A 23000-nucleotide genomic window follows, 5' to 3' on the forward strand; every position below is an offset into this window, starting at 1 on the left:
ACATAGACTTTAAATGACAGGGAGCCTTTTATTCTAACTACTGCACCTGGATTCCAGCCAATCCCTCAATGAAACGTATAATTGGATAACTGTAGGTTATAGCATTATTAGTATTCAGGCGCCTCTATTCTACTTAAAAAGGAAACAGTTTTCCTGACCTTTAAATCTTGCTACAAATAAAAGAGCAATTATTTCTCAATAAATATATCTGTTGAAAATGTAAAAAAAAATAAAATAAATCAGTTATTAGTTCTCCCAGATTTTAAAAACCTTCCTAATCTAACAACTTCCCAAGCATCTGCCAAACCACCTTGTCTTCTGTGTCTGCCTTTCAAACTATGAGATTTCCAGAGGTGAGGCTCTTTTTTTCTAACTGGGGGAGGAAGCACTCTTGGAAGTGTAAACAGTGTAGCAGATTTTGCACCTAAAAAGCAAGAGAGATATCTCATTTAAAGCTGTGGTCAGAAATTCTTTCTAAGAAGCATAACAAAGAGAAGATGTGCATTCTCATACCACTTGCTGAAATTTTATGTAGAATACAGAGGGTTTTAATAAAATATAAAAATTCTTGTCATTATTGAAATCACAGAAATTGAGCTGCCGACAACAGCCTTTTTTTCACCCATCCCTCCCTGATTTGGTGGTAGAATTGTACCGTTCCTGACCCATGAATTGCTGGCATAGTTTTTTTGCACTTCTAGACTAGTCCTTGCTACTCTAATGACATGTTTAAGCAGCCTTTTCATCTCTGATGTACGCAGCAGATGATTTTTGCAGAGCCTGTTTTCACTCTGTGCTCAGCACGTCCACTGACTCTGCAGGAGTGCTGCTCGGGAAGCCAGAGGGAAAACATGCGCTACAGATCCACAGAGTAGATACCAGCCCTCGTCTGGCTTAGAAAAAATCATTTGGCTGAGAATTTTTGTGGGGCATTTTCCTGTTGTTGTTTTGTTGGTTTTTTGTGGTTTGTTGGTTTGTTTTTGGTTGGGTTTTTTTAATGATGAAGCTGGAAGTTTTTTTCCCCCTTGATAGAATTACTTTAAATTAAACTTCAATTATGAATATATAAGAATAACCTCATTCCTTTTATCCTTGTTGTCTATAGTCAGCAAACCTTTTTTTTTTTTTTAAATCAGGATATTTAGTCTGTCACTTCTCTTTGAAACGGAAGACCCTCAATGGCTCTAAATCTGCATAATAACTGTAAAGCTGGACTGAACTTCTCGTATCATTACAATATACTGAAATCAACACTATAGTTCTTTAAATCATCCTACTCAAATACAGGTATTTATAGCATATATTATATATGACATCTATTTAATTAATACATATAATTTCTATATACACATATGGTTCATGATCATCCTTATTTTCCTCTTTCAGAGGATAATTTTAAAAATCAGTCTCCTGTGCTCTGCTGTGTTTTGGGATGAGCAGAGCTAGGAAAGACTGTAAAGAAGCCAGTTATCAGCAGCTTTTACCAAATACAACTTAGGCTGAATGAAGGTATATATTTTGGAAAACCTGTTTCCAAATCCTGCGTTAGGCTGCAAATGAAAATTCATTTAAATATCTTAATCATCCCTGCTGCATCACTCCCCGAGGAAAAGCCGCCACATTCCAGTGCAGCTGGAATTCCAGTGGCTAGCCGGACGGAGGGGTTATTGCAGGTCACAACAGAGAGACACTGGAAAAACAAAGAAAAAATTATGAATCCTCCTGAGCTCAACCTTCCTTTCACCCTGGTGTTGGTGATGTTTCAGCAAATGGCCTCATCACTGTATTTTATATAGTATCTCTGTTATTCTGTATCTCATACCAGTAACCACGTTCTACCAAATAATTTTATTTCCTACACTTTTACTTAAAACTGAAAATAAAGAAAGGAAGACTTGAATTGATATTTCACCTGTAAGATCAAGCAAGAAAGAAAATCTTCCTAAATTACCTGTTATTTACTATAATGCAGTAGAAACCAAGCACAGATAAATACTAGTACTTTTGACAGTCTCCGAGTTTGGGTACTGACCCTACACACCATTGGAATAGCATTTCGGGAGCGCTAGATCCCTGCGGTTTGCAGTGACCTCAACTGGTGCAGGGTGCTCGGCCCTTCCCAAGACCTGAAGTGAAGTAACAGATTTTCTGTTGGAATATACACTTCGAGTCAATAGTCATTCAAACTTACCAGCTTATCCCTGAAATGCCAGATGTGAACACAAAGTTGTATTCATGGCTTCAGGAATGTTGCAAGGCTTAGTCAGTGACAGGCTCTTCCTTCAGGGTGCTAGGAAAAGCTTCTTTGTAACAGTGAGAGATTTAAGGTAACAAAATACACCAGAACAGTAAGAATGAATTAGTATTTATTTTAATATATGTTGTAGATATTCAACACTGTTTTTTAGAAGGACTCTATAAAACACATGTTTTATAGAAAAAGGAAGTAAAGCAGACAGTGGACAGTCCTGCATGAATATCACACAAGCACAGAAAATACTCTTGAAAAAACTTATCAGTATTGCTTTGTTTATATTTATGGTAAAGAAATTGTGACACAGGCTTAGAATTTTTAAGGAAGATAAGAAATACATCTATGTGAGATTTGCTAAGCTCCATGAAATGTGCTTACAGCAATGCTAGGTAGAGCAATGGGACTACATGGAATGCCCAGTACCCACGGGTTTGTTATTGCTGTTGTGGTAGAACAAGTAAAAACATCAGAAAATAAAACAATAAATAGCACTCGCTTGTCATAAATATAATGTCCCATTTACATTTTTAATTAAAAGAAAGTAGGTTAGATTCTGATCTCTTTATATCCACACAGCTAACACTTCCTCAGGAGTGCACATCCACTCAGATTGGCAACTCTGTAAATGAGATTAAAATCTGGGCCAATAGATGCATTAATTTAAACATTCAGATTAGTTCAAGTAAGCCCTATGCCATAACACAGCCATCGTATAGTTAACATTCTATCCATACAGCTTTTCTTGTTGAATGTTAAATGGCTAGTATAGTATCTGAGAAAGAATTTGTCCTTTTCATTTGTGTCAAATGAGAGATTGTCAATGGGAAATATCTATTCAGTTTTCTTTGCTAGAATATCTCTCCTCACTCAAAAAAACAAATTTTAAAAGAGAACCACATTTTTTAAATAATGTCTTCTTATTTTGACACTACGGTGCTTGAAATTAAAAACTGTCAGCTCAGTAAATAAGTAGAAAATTCAGGAGAAATAGTAGTTAAAGAGTAGACAAGCAAAAACTTGTAATGAATTTTTATTATTGTCTCTAACACAAAACAGCTGTATCACCCTCTCCCTAGCTAGCCACTGCTATAAGGTTTCACAATCCAGTACCTGCTAGGGCAAACTTGTGAACTCCTTCACTTTTATCCATGGCAAACCTGCACACGGGACTGCGGTCTTTCATTCCTTAGAGGGATGAGGCTGTTTGCTATATGGTTACACTCTTCGTGGGATCAAGAACTGGACACAGCTGAGAAGACTGGTGCTGATGTTCTGACCCAGCAGAGGACTTGTCTTTACCTTCAGCCAAACCAGCAGTCCAGCAGACAACCCCAGGGCAGAAAACTGAGGACATATTTGGGTCCTTCAGGGCTCAGCAATCAGACAGGCTGCAAGCTACAGCAAACCACACTGGGATAATGGAGAGCAGGTTTCAACTGACTTCATGAACAAAATAGACTGAGTCTAAAGGAAGAAAAATAAAATTATTATATATATTTCACACCCACTGTAATAAAGTCTCATCAGTACAAACTGAACTTTGCAGGTTTTATTTTATTTTTTTTCCATGAACAAAGACATGCATGTCTATCAGACACACAGCTACACAAATGTGTATGTACATTTATTTATTAGATAGAACACTCCCAAGAAATTTAATGAAATATAAGAGTTTATTTTGAAATGAAACTTCAACAACATATGACAATGTCAATAATCGTTATCTCTTAAGAATAAACCAGCTCACAGAACAGATTTCAATGATGATAATTTGTTCCCTTCAAGTTGTCTGAAATGACACCTTATCAGTATATCATCACTGATGGAGGTTTAACCACAGAAAAGCAGTTGCATAAAGGAGCATATAATCACTCTCCACTCAACTTTCAATCTTCGTATCATCTGTAAAAAAGAAGAGAATCATGTCCTGAACTGCTGCAAGCACAATATTATTTGCAAGAGGAAAAAACAACTGTTTGTGATACAACTTCTACTTAAAATTGAATATAGCCCCCCTCCAAGAGAGTTGGAAATAATTACCAATCCGCTCATACAACTGAGAAATAACAGCCTTTTCATATCTGTATGTAGGTAAGCCTGGCTTCTGTTTATCTCAGTAAACATCACCTATATTTAGATGCATATGACCCTGATTTAGATTACTGCTTCTTTCAAGAAACACGAATTACTTATCTCTGAAGGCACATGAGAGTTTCCTTCAGGTATATATACACAAGTATATATATACACAAATTACATTAATAATTATGTTTTCCTTAAAATACATATACTTTAACGTACTGCAGTAAATCCGTATCACAGACTACAGTACCATAATGACTGCAAAACCAAAATTGTGCTAAACCAGTTCCACCCAAACACAGTTTTGTTTGCTTACACAGCACTCCACAGAGTTTAAAACAGGTGTACCAGGACAGAAAAATCAAACTATTTACAGAAGATTATGCAAACATGTTTAAATGTCCTTTAGAATTAAGACCATAACAAAACTCAACTATGTTAATGGCTCTTAAAAATAAAAATATCACCTGACACTTCTCACACCGTCATCTGCAGATGTATTTGCCTTAAACCGGACTCCACTGGGATCTCCATTCCTCAATAAAATCAGCACATCTAATCACATCTGAACAACAAGTTTACCTATAGAATACATCAGGCAACCTTACAAATTCAATAAACATCACCACCTTTTGCTTATGGCCAGGAATAATTACTTAAGACAGAACTGAGTCATGTCTAAGGGAAACAAATTAATTCCATGGAAAAGTATGAGTTTTCTGGTTTATGCTTTACACTTTCTCATAAGCCATACATTGACCAAAATAATAAGAATGAACTGTTGTGTAAATCCTAATTTTCGATGTATGTTTTAGCATTAAAGGAATATTAATGGAATACAATAAATCTGAATACAATCAATTTAAACAAACTTATGGATAACTGCAAAATATTCAGCACTAATGTAAAAACAATTACAAACCTCTGTAGTGGGTTTCACTTTCCATTTACTTTTATTGCGCCTGAAGATTATCTGTTCACACTATTTTTAAAAATCAGACATTGACACAAAGACTCAAAACCTGACAAGGTTACAGTATCTGTAATTATTACATCCTTGGTTTTGTTTTTATTAAAAATGAAAATATTTAGAGACTTTAAAAATTCAGAACACTTCCCCACTGCTTCTTCCCCCCCTCCCAAAAATTTAAAAAAAAAAAAAAAAAAAAAAAAAAATTTGGTAAACAAAATTACCATAAGATCAAGATATTTATTAACCATACAGATCTAAGGTGTATATGGTTGAACACTGCTCAGTGACTACCGAGAACAGATAATGAAAACACCCCACTGCATTGCCCTGCCACAATGCATGATTATGACTCAAAGATATTTAAATTATCATGTGATAAATGTTAACATATTCACTTTAAAGACTTTTACCATGAGATGTCCCATATGGAAACCTACTTAATAGCTGAAATCTCCTTTCTCTCTTGTGCAACAGAATTACCTCATAGTGACTGTGCCTACTGCAACAGATATAAACAGTTACCTGCTCATGTTGCTACATCGTGGCTACAGTGCATGGTGTTTTGCTTGATTTAACACAATTCATCTTAAAATACACTAGTAGAGATGGTAGTCAGGGCTGAGTCACACTTGACTCTGACTGTACTACATCTATTCAGACTAAAGGAGAACTTTAATTCAGGTGAAGGCAGCAAGTTAAACTTGAGTTTTTCTCACTGTCGGTTGCTGAAGACGGTAGGTGGTGCAGTATGTAGTCATGTTACTCCTGCATGAGATCAGGCTGCCCCTGGCAGAAGTGGTTCTCTGTGGTGTCTACATCACCACCGCTGCCACCCTGCTCTCCTGGCAGACCAATTCCTTATTCCCTTGCCCCACTCTTCTGATGTTTGCATCTACATGAAGAGCAAAGCTGGCATGTGAAGCTAGGTGAAAACTAATCTACCAAAAAACCTCCAAACCCCAACCTTTTCTACAAGTGTTGTATTTCTATGTTCTTCCTGTTGCAGCTATGGCCTAAATCTCACAAAGGGCAAATGTGGCAGGTGAGTCTGGATACCAAGTGTATCCAGCAGTGTAAAAACCACAACAACCACCCTTCTTGCTTTCTGATAGGTGGAATCATTTTGAAAAAGTATTAACATTCCCTTCGCTATAGAAAGTTTAAATATGAACAATCAAAGAAACAGTTGTGATCATAATTAAGAAATTATAACATAATAAAGAGGTATTAGGATGTTCTTCTAAATTACCAATGAATGAGAAAAAACGTTTCTCCAAATTCAGAAGAGGTTACTAGTGTTACAAAGATCTATCTTGACACACCTAGCAAAATGTATTGATTTTTAATACTATCAAACTACAGCACTTTAACCACAAACAACTTCATACTGTCAGAACTTTTATGAAAGAAATTAAATACGTAAAGGTACCTGCCTAAAATCTGGCTTATTTGAACAGTTTGCTTTCCAGAAAGAGAAGTGGTCTTAGGCTAAAAATCTAAATGTAGATCTAGGTTACAATATCACTATATAATTGCATTTAAGTAAAGGACTTAAAAAAAAAATAGAGACATTTCCAACTATGTTTATAATTTAATTTTTTGCTGGTTAAAGTCTATTCTTTCTTTTACTGAACTAAAACTAATTCATAGAAATCATGCGGTATTTGTAATTTTGGTACGTTCTATGTGTAAATTCAAACTACCTGAAAGCAATATATTATTTTTAATATAGCTAGGTCATGTTTGTTTCTATACTACCAAGTTTACCACATTAAAAACATTAAAGAAACACTTGGATTTTTGTGTAAATTGTTATACCAACTGCTGGGCGAATATATGCTCTCCTCAGAACACTGAGCATGACTTTTTATTACCAAAAAGATAATCCATATGTGTTGTCAACACTGTTTTCTAGTTGACAGAATTAATCAGCATCAATATTCTATTTCATAAGAGTCCTAGTCTTATAGTCAACTATGTAAGGGCAAGAATTTCAATAAGCATTCTGTTATTTGGTGTGTATTTTTTTTGGCACAGTTTTATGTTTTATAAAAGTACATCCTTGCCCCCGATAATAATCAGTGTGTATTGGTGCATACCTTCGGTGAGAACCTGCTTAGTTTTTTTCATCATAATCAAAAGCCTATTCTAAAGGGTTGTTAAGAGTCTCACCTCCTTTGGTTTGCAGTGGTATGCTGAGAATGTCAGCCTCTGTGGATGGCTCATTGTTCATGCTGATGCAATATAATGGTTCACCCAAGAAAGAAGGCTTCTTCAACCTTTTTGTGTTGAGTGCTCTTGACATAAAGTAACCTTCAGTAATACTCTTATCTCCCATCTTCTGTAAACCTTCTAGGTCATCAGGTTCCTCTGTCTGGGCCAGTGAATCCTTTGATAAGTGACTATCAGCCAATGCTTTGCTGATATAGTAGCCAGGGATTTCACTCTCTGCATTAACACATAAGCTTTTGTCTTCCAGTCCAGCCTTTTCCTGAGCCATTAACATCCCTACAATATGGTCTTCAACTAACATTTTGGAAAGAGTAGATGTGGAGTGAGGAGTGGAGTCTTGACTTGTGTAACAAGGGGGACTTAATCCAAAAGAAAGAGATTCCTGAGACTTTGGCATGGTAACGTTGCTTATTGTTCTCTGAGGCTGCATACATTCTTCCAGAAGGGTCTTAAGCTGCTCTTCAGAGAGGCCCGTTTGTTCTTCAGTCTGAATAAAAAAGGGGTGAGAATTTCTCTGTCAAAATATAATTAATGAAAAGCAGTGCCATAAAACAGTTTGAGAGATACAAAAGCACTGGCAGAACTCTTAAACTGATATTATTACTTTTCAGTTCAAACTGGATTTAAATATACATTTACATAATTACATCATTTATGTAACATCTTCACTAGGTTCTAGATAGATTAGATACTGAAAGTTAGGAAAGTCTGATGTCCAAAAGGCACTGAGGCCTTTGATTTTGCTTAGTCTTCCACTAGATATTACTGCTTTTTAATTACCAAAGCATGTACTTTTTCATATACCTTGGTTTGTTGTGCATACACACACTGACACTTTAAGATTCTAGTCACTGAAAGCAAAACAGCACGTTGCTAAAAGACTTTCAGCTGTTGGGGCAATGCAACTGGGGTCAAAAATGGTTTTGGTCAGCATCAGCCCACAGATTGTCACATACTGACTGAAGTATTCCCAGACACTCGCTGTAGAAATGCAGCATAGCCTCTCTCAACCATGAGACAAAATGCATGTCAGTTACTCGTCTACCATGTGAAGTATGAACCATGGAAATGTGACAGAAGAAAGCCCTATCTTCTGTAGGACAGTTTTATTGCTTTCTACAAGCTGTCACTGTTTGGATAGCTCACAGACAATCTTTTCAGTCAATTTTTTATTCAGACAGTGGCACACTCCCATCATTTTCATCATGCAGGTTTCCTTTACTGGACATTTCTTAAAATTTGTTATCAAAGATAATGACTGATATTGGCTGGTAACAGTGAAGAACAGCAAAGGATATTTTGCTTAGAGAGGTTTGAAATGCAGTTACTTCTAGCCTTTACAATCCTTAATGCTCCTTGCTAATAGAGAAGTACACTACTCCCTGACAAGTTAAAGATAATAATGAAAAGTACAAGACATATTTTAGATATGCATAATACATTTGACCATGACATATAAAAGATACAATAATAGATACCATAAATGTTATAGATACTATGCAACATTTACTGGAAAAACATGCTTTCTACAATCATAACCTTGGACAAAGGATCAGCTGACAAATCTGATTAAATCCCTAAGGCTACAGTGATTTATGTCAAACAACGATTTTATTCACTGTGTAGCAACTATTAAACAGAACTCACTTTACATTGTGCTAGAGCATGGAGCTACTGTCATTTCAGAGGAAAGTTCAGTATCAGATGTCTAGCTGATTTCTTTTCCCCCTGAAGGTCTCTTATCCAACTACAGGAGTGGTACAACCCTGTTTGATGTATATGACATGATGAGATTGCAGCCTAAGTAGCACAGGGTGTACGGATTACGCCTGAAATCTGATTATTCATGTTCATGAATGAGGACAGTTTCAATAAAGAAGAAAATAGTATTTCTTTGTAAAACTTGTTGTGGCTATTAAAAAATTACAAGGTGACGCTACAAAGCGAACAAGACAGACATTTTAGGTTACTTCCAGACACCCATTCTGTATTTACATGTTCAAACATTAATAATAGCTAATAAGCACTACTACAGACTGTTTACTTTACAGTTCAGGCACTAGCTGATGTACTTAATCTCAGTTGTATAGATTTATTCAACCCACTTATCTTTTCCTGCACAGACTAATTTCCTTCCCAAAGACACTTTGTGTTCACTTTCTACACACAGAAGACAACCGTATAAAAGAAATTGAGACGTTAAGGCTTTTAAAACAAACAAAAAAGAGCATCCACAGACTATCATTATGTGTAGAGAGCTTTATTTAGATGAATAGAAAATCAGGTAATTGTATTGAGATTCAGCTAATCTTGGTATCAATCAGCGTACCTTTGATAATATAACTGAAATCAAACCACAACCTTAAGCATTTATTTAGACAACAAAGAAAAAATACGACCTCTTCAAACTTATCTCAGGTTTTTACACTTTAATCCCAGTGCAGAAAGTACTCACTGATGAAAAATAAGTCAGACAGCAAAACAGTTAGTAGCAAAACACAGGACAAATCAATAATGAAACCTAGAATTTTTCAAATTTTCACTCTCAATCTAATCCACTAGCCCATGCTAAATTACTTACATTTCGTGAAGGAGTATTTTCACTCCTAAGACAATGTCCGTTTACAAGTAGTCATTATTAGAACGGACTCACTATAAGAAACAAGATGCATTCACTCAGGCAGACACCACAGTAACGCAGCTATACCGCTACTGGAAGCACAGCTGCATCTAGAGTATATCCACAGAGCAGAATACTATGCTACATAAATGTAACTATATTTGTATCACAGAAGATTCTCACATCTGGAAACCCACATGGATTTCCACATGGTTTTGAGTGTGTGGTTCCATACTAACATATTTCAAAACTCTTCATCAAGATCTTTTGGAGCTAATTTTATGTTAATGACAGGGCAATTCACTCACTGCAGAAAGGAATTCTGCATCTGGAGTAAATGAATGACTGAGTAGAAAACGAACATAGTGAGGAAGATCATGTTGTCCTGCTTTCCTTTTGTCCTTTTATTCCCCCCATCCCCACCCCATTTATCTCCAGTCTACTTTTTCTTGTCCAAATTTAATTGTTTATTTTTTTCCTTTCAAGAAAATTATATGGCTTGTATTGACAATTAGTTCATAGATTACCTTGATTATTAACAGAGGGCTAAGTGGGGAGATCTAGAGCCTAGCGCAAATGGGGAGGGAAATGAGCTTAACAGCTACACAGTGAAAAAGCTCAGTAACTTGTGGCCTTGTTTTCCTCCAGAGTAGCAGGCCTGCAGGCAAAGCAGACAGTGTAAAACATTACCTACTTTTGTAAGTCTTTATCTCTTCCTGCCTTTACATTGTTTCCTAAGACATGCTTGCAAGGATGCAAAGATAATGAAAGAGAAAGTATTTAACATACCTCTCCAAAATTACATTTTAAAATACTAAAGGCTCACTGTTCGCAATTTTCTTGTGCCAAAGTCATTTTAGGGTCAAGGAAAAATATACAGCAGAGGAGAAGATAGCTCTTAAATAGCCATCAGTTATCCACTCAGCAGCAAGAAATTTACATTCAAATGAAAGCAGAAAGGCTGCTGTTGAAATCAGAAAATGGAGTTTAGGGAAACCTGTAATACCCTAAGGAGGGACACCTCACACCAAAAAAGGCTGTGCACTTGCAACCAAATGACAATTTTAACTCATGGGATCGCATAATACAGCAACGACATCAGGAATTTGCAAAGCATATGTTTGTGCACCCTGTCACAGCTAACTGTACTAGTTTAGAGTCACAAGACTCAGAATCAGTAACATGGTCTTAGGGAGACACTAGATTCTACTTCTCCCAAGCTTTTGCTGCCCTCACTGTAAATAATTTACAACTGCTATACAGAAAAAATACTTCAAGATATTTCTTTCAAAATACAAGGACATAAAATTAACATAATTCAAAATGCAGAAACAGCCCACTAGACAAGGGAAAATGGTATTAGGTCTGGTTCCCATTAGAAATTGGAAAACCTTTTAATTGTTCTGGCTAATTTTTAATAGGACACTGAGTCCTATTCATTTCCTAGGCTTTTTACCGTTAATGATCCAAAAAAACTAATTCCTAGCCAGGAGTTTAGGAGCCTGCTAATGACCTTTACTGTTTATGTGTGGCTAGTTTTTCACACACTTGTGGCCCTTCCCTGACTGAAGATTTCTTGTTCCTTGCTGAATTCCTTGGTGACATGGGTCTATACAGAAAACCTTACTGCATGTGGTAGGAATGCAAACTTGTAGATCACTGTGGACAGTCCTGCTGTGACTACGGGCTTGCAAGTTCAAAGCTTTAGGCTTGTTTTCCACATCTACACAGTAAAAGAAACAGACTAACACTGAAAGGCCTTATATTTTAGCATGGGGAGAAAGCTAATATGTCAGGATTATTTCTAATTATTGTAAATTACCATAAAATCACACACAGTAAACGAATAAGCACTAGATAGCCAGGACTATTTAAAGACTCATGTAGCTGGCACGTCTATAAACATTAATACTTGGTTGCTTAATCTGAAAGTACTACAATTCTCATCGTATTTTATTCACTTGACACAATTTATTTTGATCCTCTAATTTACTTACATTTTTACTCATGTGTAGGACTGCAACAGTCAATTCTAAAGTAACTCTTCCTGATAAAAAGACTCCGTTTGTAAGAGTATACTGATCTATTGAGAGAACATTCAGATTTTTAACGTATCAGCACAGGAAGGTTTTGTAAGTTTTAGTTATTTCATGACTTATTAATAGTTTCTCAAACAGCTCTATCCTGCTTTGAAAAGGCAATCTTTGCCTTGTATCTCCACACTATTCGACTCAATGTGCTGTGCACCACCAACTCCAAGGTGTTACCTTTACACATCACACCAAAGCACCATGTGCTTGTCTATGAACAGTACTGGTCAGCACTACCATGGAATATTATTAATAGGCTGCATACAAAAGTCAGACACATCATTTCATTGTGGAAGAGCTTCTTACAACTTCCAGAAACGCTAAAAGCCCAAAGTTCTTTTGCATCACAGAAGTCAGGATTGGTGCCCATTGCTTGTAAACTAATTTGAATTACAGGAATATGTCCTTATGAGACTGTTGTGGGTTAACCCCAGTAGGCAGCCAAGCACCACACAGCTGCTTGCTCACCCACCGTCCCCATGCCCCAGTGGGATAAGGGGAGAGCAAAGGAAGAGTAAAAGCAATAAAGCTTGTGGATCAAGATAAAAATTGTTTAATAAATAAAGAAAGGAAAGAATAGAGAAAGAAAGCAAAACAAGTGACGCAAAGGCCATCACTCACCATCTCCCATGGGTAGACCAATGCCTTTCCAGTTCCTGAGCAAAAGATGGGTAATCTTCTAAACTGCCTCTTCTCCCTTCTTATTGCTCTGCGTGACAATCTATGGCATGGAGTATCTCTTGGTTATTCGGGTCACCTGCCTCATTGTGTCCCCTCTCAGCCTACTGCGCTTCCCCAACCTATTCACCAGGAGGGCAGAGCAAGAAACAGAGAAGGCTCTGCCAGCGTGCAGACACTGTTTAGCAACAGCTACAACATGGGTGTGTTACCAGCATTGTTTTGGTCACAAATCCAAAATACCACACCATACCAGCTGTTATGAAGAAAATTAACTCCGGTCCAGCCAGACCTGGTACAGAGACCCATATATCCACGTTTACAAAGAAATTCTTAAGTGTCCAGCTCATCATGTTACAGCTTTTAGTGCTTGCTTGTCTGTTTTAAAAACACTACATTATGAGAAAGAGCTTAGCAAGCATAAAAGAAAAAAGTTAGTCTTTCCTCTGTAAGGCTATTTCAGAAGGGTTATTTCAGAACGTAATAAGAGAAAATGTAACTTGAGTAGATCAAAAACATGCTTACAACTTGGTAAGCATGTTTCTGGAGAGGACAGTAATGTGTATCGATTTGATGGTGTTAAAAATTAAGACTGGAAGCTGAATAATGGATTCAGAAATTAAGAGCTCCTTGTGCTACAATCGTGATTCACCATCTAGTGATTCTGTGCTTACGTATAGTTTGGGTGGGTTTGGGGACTTCTTTACTGTTTCAGGAAAGACATAAATCTTTAAGAATCAACAGGATTCCTGCGCCATAGGAGAAAATCTCCTGCTTTTGCCCTTTTCCTCCATTTGCAATCTTTCCTTCTGTTAGTTACATATTCCCTTCCCTTACTTTTCCCACTGTTTCTGTTTATGTATGTGCAGAATGAAAAAGTCTGGTAGTCAATTTTCTGTAGCTGCTGCTGCTAAGAGCCAGAAAGCAGAAAGGACAGAAGCATCTAGGCAAGAAAACAGGAGCACCAGAAAAAAAAGCAGAGGATAGTGAGCATCTGGTAACATCACCGTCTGAAAATTCAACTTAGAACATCACGAGCCATCACAGCCACAAAAATCAAAGCCATTAGCTGCCTCATGGAATCATACAAAATCTCCATTAAAAAAAAATACATTAAAAACAGTATAAAATTTCAGAAGATAAAATGAACTTAATAAATTGGAAATAAAAACCCCTAAAGGATGTTTTCCCCCTTTCTCTGACGAGAACTATTAACAGAAATCAAAAGGGGACATGAGTTTATACAATTTTGCTCTTATTCAGAGTAGCAAAGTAGGTGAAAATTGTGAAGACGACACATGTTAATTGTAGGAGTTAATTTCTTTTTGATTTTTAAGGTAGCCTACAGGTTATACAAGTAAAAATAATTATGACAAGTTCTTGCAGGCAAAACTAATTTAAACATGCATATTTTAGTTATTACAAAGAGGCACAATACTTGTTTTTATTTTATCTTTCTCAAAAATACCCAGTCAATTGCTTGTGGTTTCAATGTACAAATAATGAAAAACTGCTTTGTCAGCTCTGCCACACCCTGTAAACTTTAGGAAGAGAAAGCAACTGGTTGCCAGAGGTGACAAAAGTGTGTGTGGGGAAGCTAAAATATCTTTTACAATCATTTTCTTCTCATTTGATACCACAGACACTAAGTTACATTACTCACAGCTGCAGTGTTTGCATGGTACTGCACTAGCATATAACGAAGAGGTTTCAGTGGCTGTAAGTGTGAATTTCTTCTTGGAAGCATATGGAAATAATTTAATAACTTTTAAAGAACCAAAAAGCTTTATTTCTGAATTGCTAAGTCTCACTTTTTACCCTTCATTTTCTGAATCTTACTTTCAATTTTAGTTTCATTTCATGGTCATGGCAGCTTTTGATCTATGGGTTGCATAACATTTTCTAGGTGCCTGTATGTTAGCAATGAAGTTTTCACCCATGGACACCAAAATCTAAATTTGTATGTCCACATCCAAGTTTTAAGTAACTTTAGGAAATAAATTTGAAAACATCACCTATGTTTAAAGTTTCTAACGTTCCTATCACACATGTGCTTATTAATAAAAAATTAATATTTTTTAAATAATTGAAGATTATCTAATTATTTTTCTCAACTGCCTATATATGCATTAAGAGGAAGATTATGACTTTGAAGCTCCATTTTCATTAATTAAACCAAATATGGTATTTATAACCTTTAGACCCTAAACAGTACTGGATTCAAACCTAAACAGCTGAAATATCAAATATAACTCATTAAAATCTGTATTTCCATTAGCATGCCAGCTTTTCCTGTCATTTCAGGAGCTAATATAACATAAGGCTTATGCACCATGTTATAAAGGAAAGCTAAATGAGTTTTGATTTAGTGTTACAAAACAGTAAAACTGTTACAAAATCTCCTATATTTTATTACCCAATTAACTTAGGTTAGGTCGTTTCACAGTAGGTTTCACACAACAAAGCAAATGGTTGACAAAGGAATATCAAAGGAAATTCTGAATATATTTTATATAATACCTAAATATAAAAGCAAATAACAGGTAATAGAGATTATTTTAAATTAAATTAGAGACATTTTCCTATTTAACCAATCTTTCCTAAAATACCAGTGAGTATGAAACTATGGCTAAATCTGGTGAAGTCTGACATTCCTAAAACATAAACTATTATACATTAAAGAAAAAGTTTTATGCAAACAAAAACAAGTTATAAAGAGCATTTATTAGTGTCTGGGAATTGCTACTACCTAAGCAGTAGTCTGCTGAATTAGATTAATTGATAAGCAAAATTCTGACAATTATAGTCTCTTTCAGAGGTACCGAGAGATATCTTATGCATTTGAATTTACTCTGTTTTCTTTAGTTCAACGCTATTTTATCTGAATTTGAGAAACCAAATAGGAGCTGGAAGAGCAACCAACTAGTTTTGATCTTCTTATGATGGATAAAAACAAATGTAAGGAGATCTACTATTCTAAAATCATGGAGACTTTTCAAGCAATAGGACCAATCCATTAATTGCAGGTAAAACTGCCTTTTAACATGAAGGCAAGTAGCTTTAACCAAACCCTGGCTGTAATTGTACAGCATATTTGACTTTTGTATATATTGTACAATAAAAAAAATGTCATGAGTAAAGTTTCAATAGTATTTAAACACTGTTGTCTTGCGACTGAGTTATATTCCAGCTTCCATTATAAGCAGCAGAGCATAAATTTCTAGTAAGCAGGAATCAACAAAGGAAGAAATTTTATCCAGTATCTTTAATAAAGCAAAAGGTAAGAACCACAATTCTAAGTTAATATACATTAAACTGTGTAATTAAATGTGCACAGATTATATTTTCCTGGCTAGAGCAAAGAGGCATTTAATGCAATGGGTATATTTAATTGAAAAATCAACATATCCTAGTAGTCACTAAATAATGAGTCAACTGTTCTTTAGAAAAATAATCAAAAAGCTTAAGAATTTTAAAAGCTGCATAAATCATTATGTAAACCTCCTCTTGATTTAAATGCTAAACTACGATAAGCCTCTGATTTAAATCACTTTGAATTTAGAATCCATCTACTCCAAGGCTATAAACAGATGTATTGCAAAAATTAATCTCTTCTAACTTCAGATTAGTTCAATGGTTAGCTCATCTAATCTACTGCATTTGTAGACAGAAAAAAAACCCTCAGCATTGTACTATATATGAGCCACTGTATCATTTTTTCCTCTGACTTCTAAACTCTGTCTAAACAAACGGATAGCTTCCTGTTTTTAAAGCACTTGATTTCATATACTTTCAAGTATTCTTAGGTTAGAAAGCAAGCTGGTTTTAATTGAACACACAGAATGTGTGCAAATACATCAGACACACATTCCTGAACTGGTATTTACAATCCATCATTGTGAACAAGACTTCCATTTTCTAGCCTATACTGAAGAAGCAGAACTTCTGCAATCTAGACTATTTCGCACTCCAAAATAGTTTCCCAAACATCCCATGTTGTGTTTTTAACTGTTTGTTATAAAGCATTTAACAGATTTCATGCCACAGAAATATCTTCCTTGAATATTATTAAGTTGTGGCTTTAATTTTCAGCAAAGCCAGTAGAGTAGACAAAAATGCCTTGATGTGGTTGCAGCTGTTTTCTGTTACAAAAACGCATTTATTTTTCTTTTTTTGGCTATGTTGGCTTTTATTTTTCCAAGAAATAGATACAGTGTAGCATAATGGTACCACAGTATTTTATTATAGCAATTTTAAAACTCTGCAACAAAGCATCTCGAGATTTTAAGAATACTTACAAGTCTATAACCTATTGGGGGAACAGAAAACACAAACAGCAATAAAACTAAGGGCACGGAGATTTGTTTCTTCGTAACGTAAAGAACTTCACTGCAAGTGCTAAAACACCAATAAAACTAAAATTTCTCCATCCAATAAGGAGGAAAACAGGGAAGCCGAAAACATGATCTAGATGACCTGTGTAGTTAGGTATAGTTTAGTCTCACTAAAAACAAGAAGGACTGGCCCAAGCAGAAGCAAGCCATAAAGACTCATTGAAAGCAACTACAGATAGAAGCTTAGAAAAAAGAACAAAATAATAGTTTATATATTCTAGGAGTTCAGACCATATTTTCTGATATTCTTTAGGGATATTGTTTAAATTGACTCTTCTTAATTGGCACTGTGTATCCACAGAAACAGGCATCTCTAAATACTGACTTTTTCTTTAAAACTTATATATGTATATGGTAATCCTAACCTGTAATACTTATTTTGGAGATGGAAATATTTTCGCCCAATAGCAGAAGTGTGATATGAAGGAAGTTCTGCTATATGTGGAAAAACAAGATACAGAAACACACAGTGTTCTCTACTGAAGTAATACAACCAGCGTAGAACCTCAGTCATCCAAGTTAAGGAAAAAAGCATGCGGGGTCTTTTATAAATGTGATTTCTTACAGAGTTTTTGACTCAACATTGTATACAGATGTTAGTATTCCTCTCTGTTTCACATTCATGCCACCTAAATCAATAGCCTCAGCCAAGTGCTGTCAACTGTATCTCCCCAAGGTCCTCACAGGCAGCAGACACCCCACACCTCAGACTGTAATTCAACCCAGCTAAAAATCTGAAGAACACTTAGAATTTTGCTTACAAATTACTGTTTTAAAACTGAAGCCTTTCTGACAATGTGATTCAAAGGATACTAAGCAAAAAGAGAATAAACAAGAAGTAGAGATCAATATTACAACAGAAATTTCATAAATCACAGTGGATTGGAAAAAGGTGTATAAGACACTATTTTCAGAAACTTCTTTCCTAGAAATACGTTGAAGTACAGAACTGTAAAGACACCTAGTTTTAAATAACAAGACCCATAATGTACCACACTGGCTTAGCTTTTGTTGTCTTGTTGTTGCAGTTTATCCCACAAGCTCAATAAAAGAGCATGTACAGTATTGCTATGTATTGGCAAATGCAAGCACACAAACACTGAGTGCTAGGACACCTCTCCAAAAACATCAGGTCTAATACACCTGAAACTGTAATTTTTTCTTGCTTTGATCTTTTAATTGTTACAGTTTTAAAGAAACGCTTAGTTTTCTTCCTCTTTTAATAGGAGCAAAGATTCTAGTTCAATTATGGCACTTCAAAAATCTAGAGCTTTAACAGTTCCAAAAATTACACAACTTGTGGTAAAAAAAGAAAGATAAGTTGGCACTATCTGTACTTACGCTAACTGCAAATACGGAAACCTATCTCATGATGGCAGGACTATTCTCTTAAAGAAAAAAATCAAGTTCCCATTTACCGCTCATTAAATGTTTCTGACCTTTTCAATTCACAGCATGAGTAATGATACTAATTAAGGAAAATACCATCTAAAAATCTATGAAATGGTCATTGCCTTTTAGAGAAAAATCACTATACATGAGTATAAATAAGTAAGGGCAGGGATAGTTTTGCCACATCTCAGTTTGCTCGTGAGAGGCCAGAGAAAGAACTGATAAAGAATTTTATTTTCTTACTGTGTTTGGTGGGGCTTATTGCCATAGGCAAGTGCAGTTTCTACAAGGAACATCAGGTTGCAGCTGTGCTTGTCAATGTGGGCATATATTTTATGGAGCGCTTAAAAAACATTTTTAAAAAAGAAAAAGAATAATGAAGAATCTTTTTCCTTTCTAAAGAATGGAAGGGTATTTTGAAATGAGATACCTGCATCTGGCTCTTCTATTTCCACTCAAAACAAACCCCCAAAAGCCTTTAGGAAGAATGTAATGAACAATATTGCCACAGGGAAAACATTTTATTTAGAGTTTCGAGCCTGCCTGCACCCGTTCTTGATTTTAAACAAAGGGCTGGGAGGCGGATCCTTTCAGTAAGTACAGGAACAGGAGTTAAACCTTGAAACATCCAAATATACATTACCAGAAAACTTACATTTACCAGATAACAATAAAAAAGCTAAGACTCAGATAAAGCAAATGCTAATCTATTGTTATTACTTGACATCTGCTTTTTTAAAAAAAATTAGAAATGTAAAATTATAATATTATTCTTTTTTTTGTCTAACTACAAAGGTAAATCTTCAGAGGGTACAGTTGTTAAAGTATACCTTAGTTTTGAGTATTTATTAAAACCCTTATAGTTTTCTATCAGGCTTGTCTAACATATACAGTAAATATGCAACAGTACCAATGACCATATTGCTGCTGGCATGATAAATTTCCTATATTCTTATAACCAAAATCCACATATTTTATGTCCTTGCCAAACTACAAATGGCATAAACACTATAAGACCAGGTAGGAGAGCCAACCTCCTTTTTCCCCTGGGGCAATGAGGAAAAACCCCACAGTTGCTTTCTGCCCCTAAATTTATAGTAGTTTTTAATTCTCTAGGCCTTCGAAATAAAACCCCTTTCAGCATCTTCTGTTGTTTTTGCTCTCAGTCAAAGATCCTTTCTCATGTCCCAGAACAAAGACTTCTAGAAAAGTACAGGTATTCAAAGTGTGTCAGTTCCTTATTATCACTATCCTGGTTCACGTAATCAGGAGCACATGTATTTGCATACAGATAAAAAGCAAAAAAAAGCCTTTACTGACTTTACAGAGACAGTAGGTTGATTTGACTATGGAAGCTATAGGCCAATAGGTACATAACACAACATCGTAGTACACGTTTCCTTCCCTCTCCTTAGTCATGCCCTGATAAACCCATGTCTGGTAAATAAGAGGTGGGTACGTGTTTGTAACTAGAGGCAATGATGGCAGTAGACAGGTCACACAACCACTCTGGGCAGGCTCCTGTACTTAGTCCTCATCACCAAAGAGAATGCCACGAGCCAAGCGACAGATGTACAGGAAACCAGATAGCCCAAGTAGCACATACTAAGCATAAGCAAACCAGAATTCCTGCACCAGGGTTAAAAAAATAACTATGCACATGTAGAAATCTAAAGGCCTCTATAAGTAAAAAGACAGTTTAAAAAATAATATCTTGATGATATTTGAATATTTTAGTGTTTTAATTTTTCACCCATTTTCTGCAGAACATAAAATGTAATTCAAAACAGCTGTGTAAACACCGATTCTCAGAAATTTTGCTTTTAGGGAAATTAATACAATAATAGAAATAACAAATAAATTACCAAAATGTAGAATGGTACAGCTGCATGTAGCTCACAGAAAAGTTAATGTTTTGCAGTTTGGAATGTATAATTGCTATAGGAATAGCCAAAATATATTTTTAAATGAAGCTTGGGACAATCCCATTTATACTCAATGATGTACACTACTGCATAAAAAGGAAAAAAGTCCAATATTTCCCCTAGTAAAAGACACGAAAGCACCAAAAGACTCAGGTTTTTCAAAAGAAAGTTATGCAAATTTATCATGCATTTTGGATACAGGTGATTCTACTGGAGCTGGAGCCTGTCTTTTGCCCATGAAGTCAAAGTTCACATGTCACTCATAAGATCTGAAAGACTAATTTACAAAAAGTCTGTGTGATCACATTACAAGGTCAATGGCTTAAACACAAAGCACCATGCACCCCAGTTGCTTGGAACTTTCTTTACTGCACATTGGAATGTTTTTGCCTGGTTGCTTTGGTAAAAAAAAACAACCACCAAAGTTCACAGCTGTGTTTCTGATGAATTAATGATGACATTGTTGGTTTTAGAGGACACTACACTACTCTCAGTTATGTGGAATCACAGCTACTGAATCAGTAGGCAATGACACAGTCAGGTGTTTCATGTGCTTCTTCTAGGCAGCAGGAAGCTACTTATTCACTAGGCTAATTCAGATAGAGAGTTCCTGCCAAAAGACATAGAGAAAAGAACAGACCATATTTTTTGAAACAAGAAGTAGAACTTTAGGGTGGATGATAAATATGTAAAAGTCATGACTTCTTTAACCAGGGACAAGGGTTAAAGGACCACTGCTTAGTTTAACATGCTTTTCCATTACATTTATTAATAATTTCAAACTTCTAAAGGAGTTTCAGGATAGATGGGCACATTATTCAAATTAAATGCACCACAGATCTGACTGAAACACAGCTCATGTATCGAGCTAAGACAAGTATAACAGACGTTCATAGAAAGACACACACCTCTGAAAACACATAGCTTAGCTGTTTCTAGCATTATTATACTGAATAAGACGCAGTGAGAGCATACTGGAGATAGAAGATGTATCTGATTTTTTGTATGTTAATAACAATAATAAGAGCTATATCTAATTGCTAAAATGAATGAGTTTTAATTAAGAAAGACACATCATGGTTCTAAACTACACAATGATATTCTATCCTTTTCAGAGACATCAGAAATCTATTCCCTATTCAGAGCTGGATGTGCTAACCACTAAGTCATAACATCTTGCACCTTTTCAGGCATGTTCTCTTTGGCTTGGCTTTCCTCACATAATAGAGACCAGTTTCAGCAACAACCATGTACTGCACTGAATCTATCTGAGGATGCATAGTTTTAGAAGACCACAGAGGTAGTCTGAAATACCAGGCTCACAAAGAACTAAGTTTAGTTCTACCATTGCTAGGCAAATTGTTGAACTATCAGATATATGGAGTAATTAGAAAGGTCTTCCTTGTTTGAAACAAAAATGTCTTAAATGTGCCTAGCTTCACAAAGTTCCTCTAGGTTTTAACTCTTAAGAAGACAAAGGCACCTAAACCTGGAGCCCACATGAAATACCTAAGCTCCAGAAAGTGTGACAGTCCAGACAGGTTTAGGTGGTTTATTTGCTCTTATAAGTCAGCCTTAGGCTATTCCCAGCTCAGTAAACTGGCTGCTCTGAATATTATTCTAAATCCACATAATCCTCACCCTGAACTGCAGAGAAAGCCCAGGAATTAACATACATTCACTCAATACAGCCTTAACTGACTTGACCAAGGTGGGAGGGCAGAGAGTTAGCAGAGTCACTATACCCACCCTTTCTCACATGGTGCTCCTAGGGCCTACTTGGTAGAAATTCACATCTTGTTCAAAGCAACAAAACAAACAACACGCAACCACAAAAAGTCTCACTAATGAAAAAGGTATCAGTGATTTAAATCTCTCTCACTTGTTTGACTTATATCTATATATGTGGAGTGTGGGTAAGGGTGTACAAGTATGTATGCGTATACCAAATGTGCACCCTAATTAATTAATGTAATCATTTACTGGCTTATTCACAAACCCAGGATGAGAACAGGAAAAGGCTGTAAATGAAAACACAACAAAATATTAAATTAGTAAGGGAAGTGGATGCATATAATGCAAATTCCCATTCTGCAGTATTAGGTAGTCAATTATATAATTTTTTTTAATCCCAATATTTGACTCTAGGACATGCAGAGAAAATCTGGATCACTGTATCTCCCAAAACCACAAAACAGACCCATATGTTCATGAAATGAACCATATGGAAAAAATCCATCTTTAAAAAATATCCAGAAATAACAACAAAACACAAAGAATTCTAGTAATTGCTATAATGAGGCACTTAAGATTTATTTTTCTCATGACACAGGAAAAAAGTTCACACTGAAAACTTTAAA

General features: G+C 35.7%; 1 protein-coding gene across 2 annotated transcripts in view; it reads right to left on the bottom strand.

The window, feature by feature from the left end:
• Window positions 1–7452: 7452 nt before the first annotated feature.
• FSIP1 (fibrous sheath interacting protein 1) overlaps window positions 7453–23000 on the bottom strand; it is an 84810-nt gene continuing 69262 nt past the window's right edge. For both annotated transcript variants that reach the window (XM_086462675.1, XM_086462674.1), the window contains one exon: window positions 7453–8028. In XM_086462675.1, coding sequence (XP_086318801.1) covers window positions 7453–8028 — 576 coding nt within the window. The remainder of the gene's footprint in view (window positions 8029–23000) is intronic.

This window comes from Leptosomus discolor, chromosome 3 (assembly GCF_034619465.1).
Source record: "Leptosomus discolor isolate bLepDis1 chromosome 3, bLepDis1.hap2, whole genome shotgun sequence".
In the NCBI taxonomy this organism is placed as follows: Eukaryota; Metazoa; Chordata; class Aves; order Leptosomiformes; family Leptosomidae; genus Leptosomus; species Leptosomus discolor.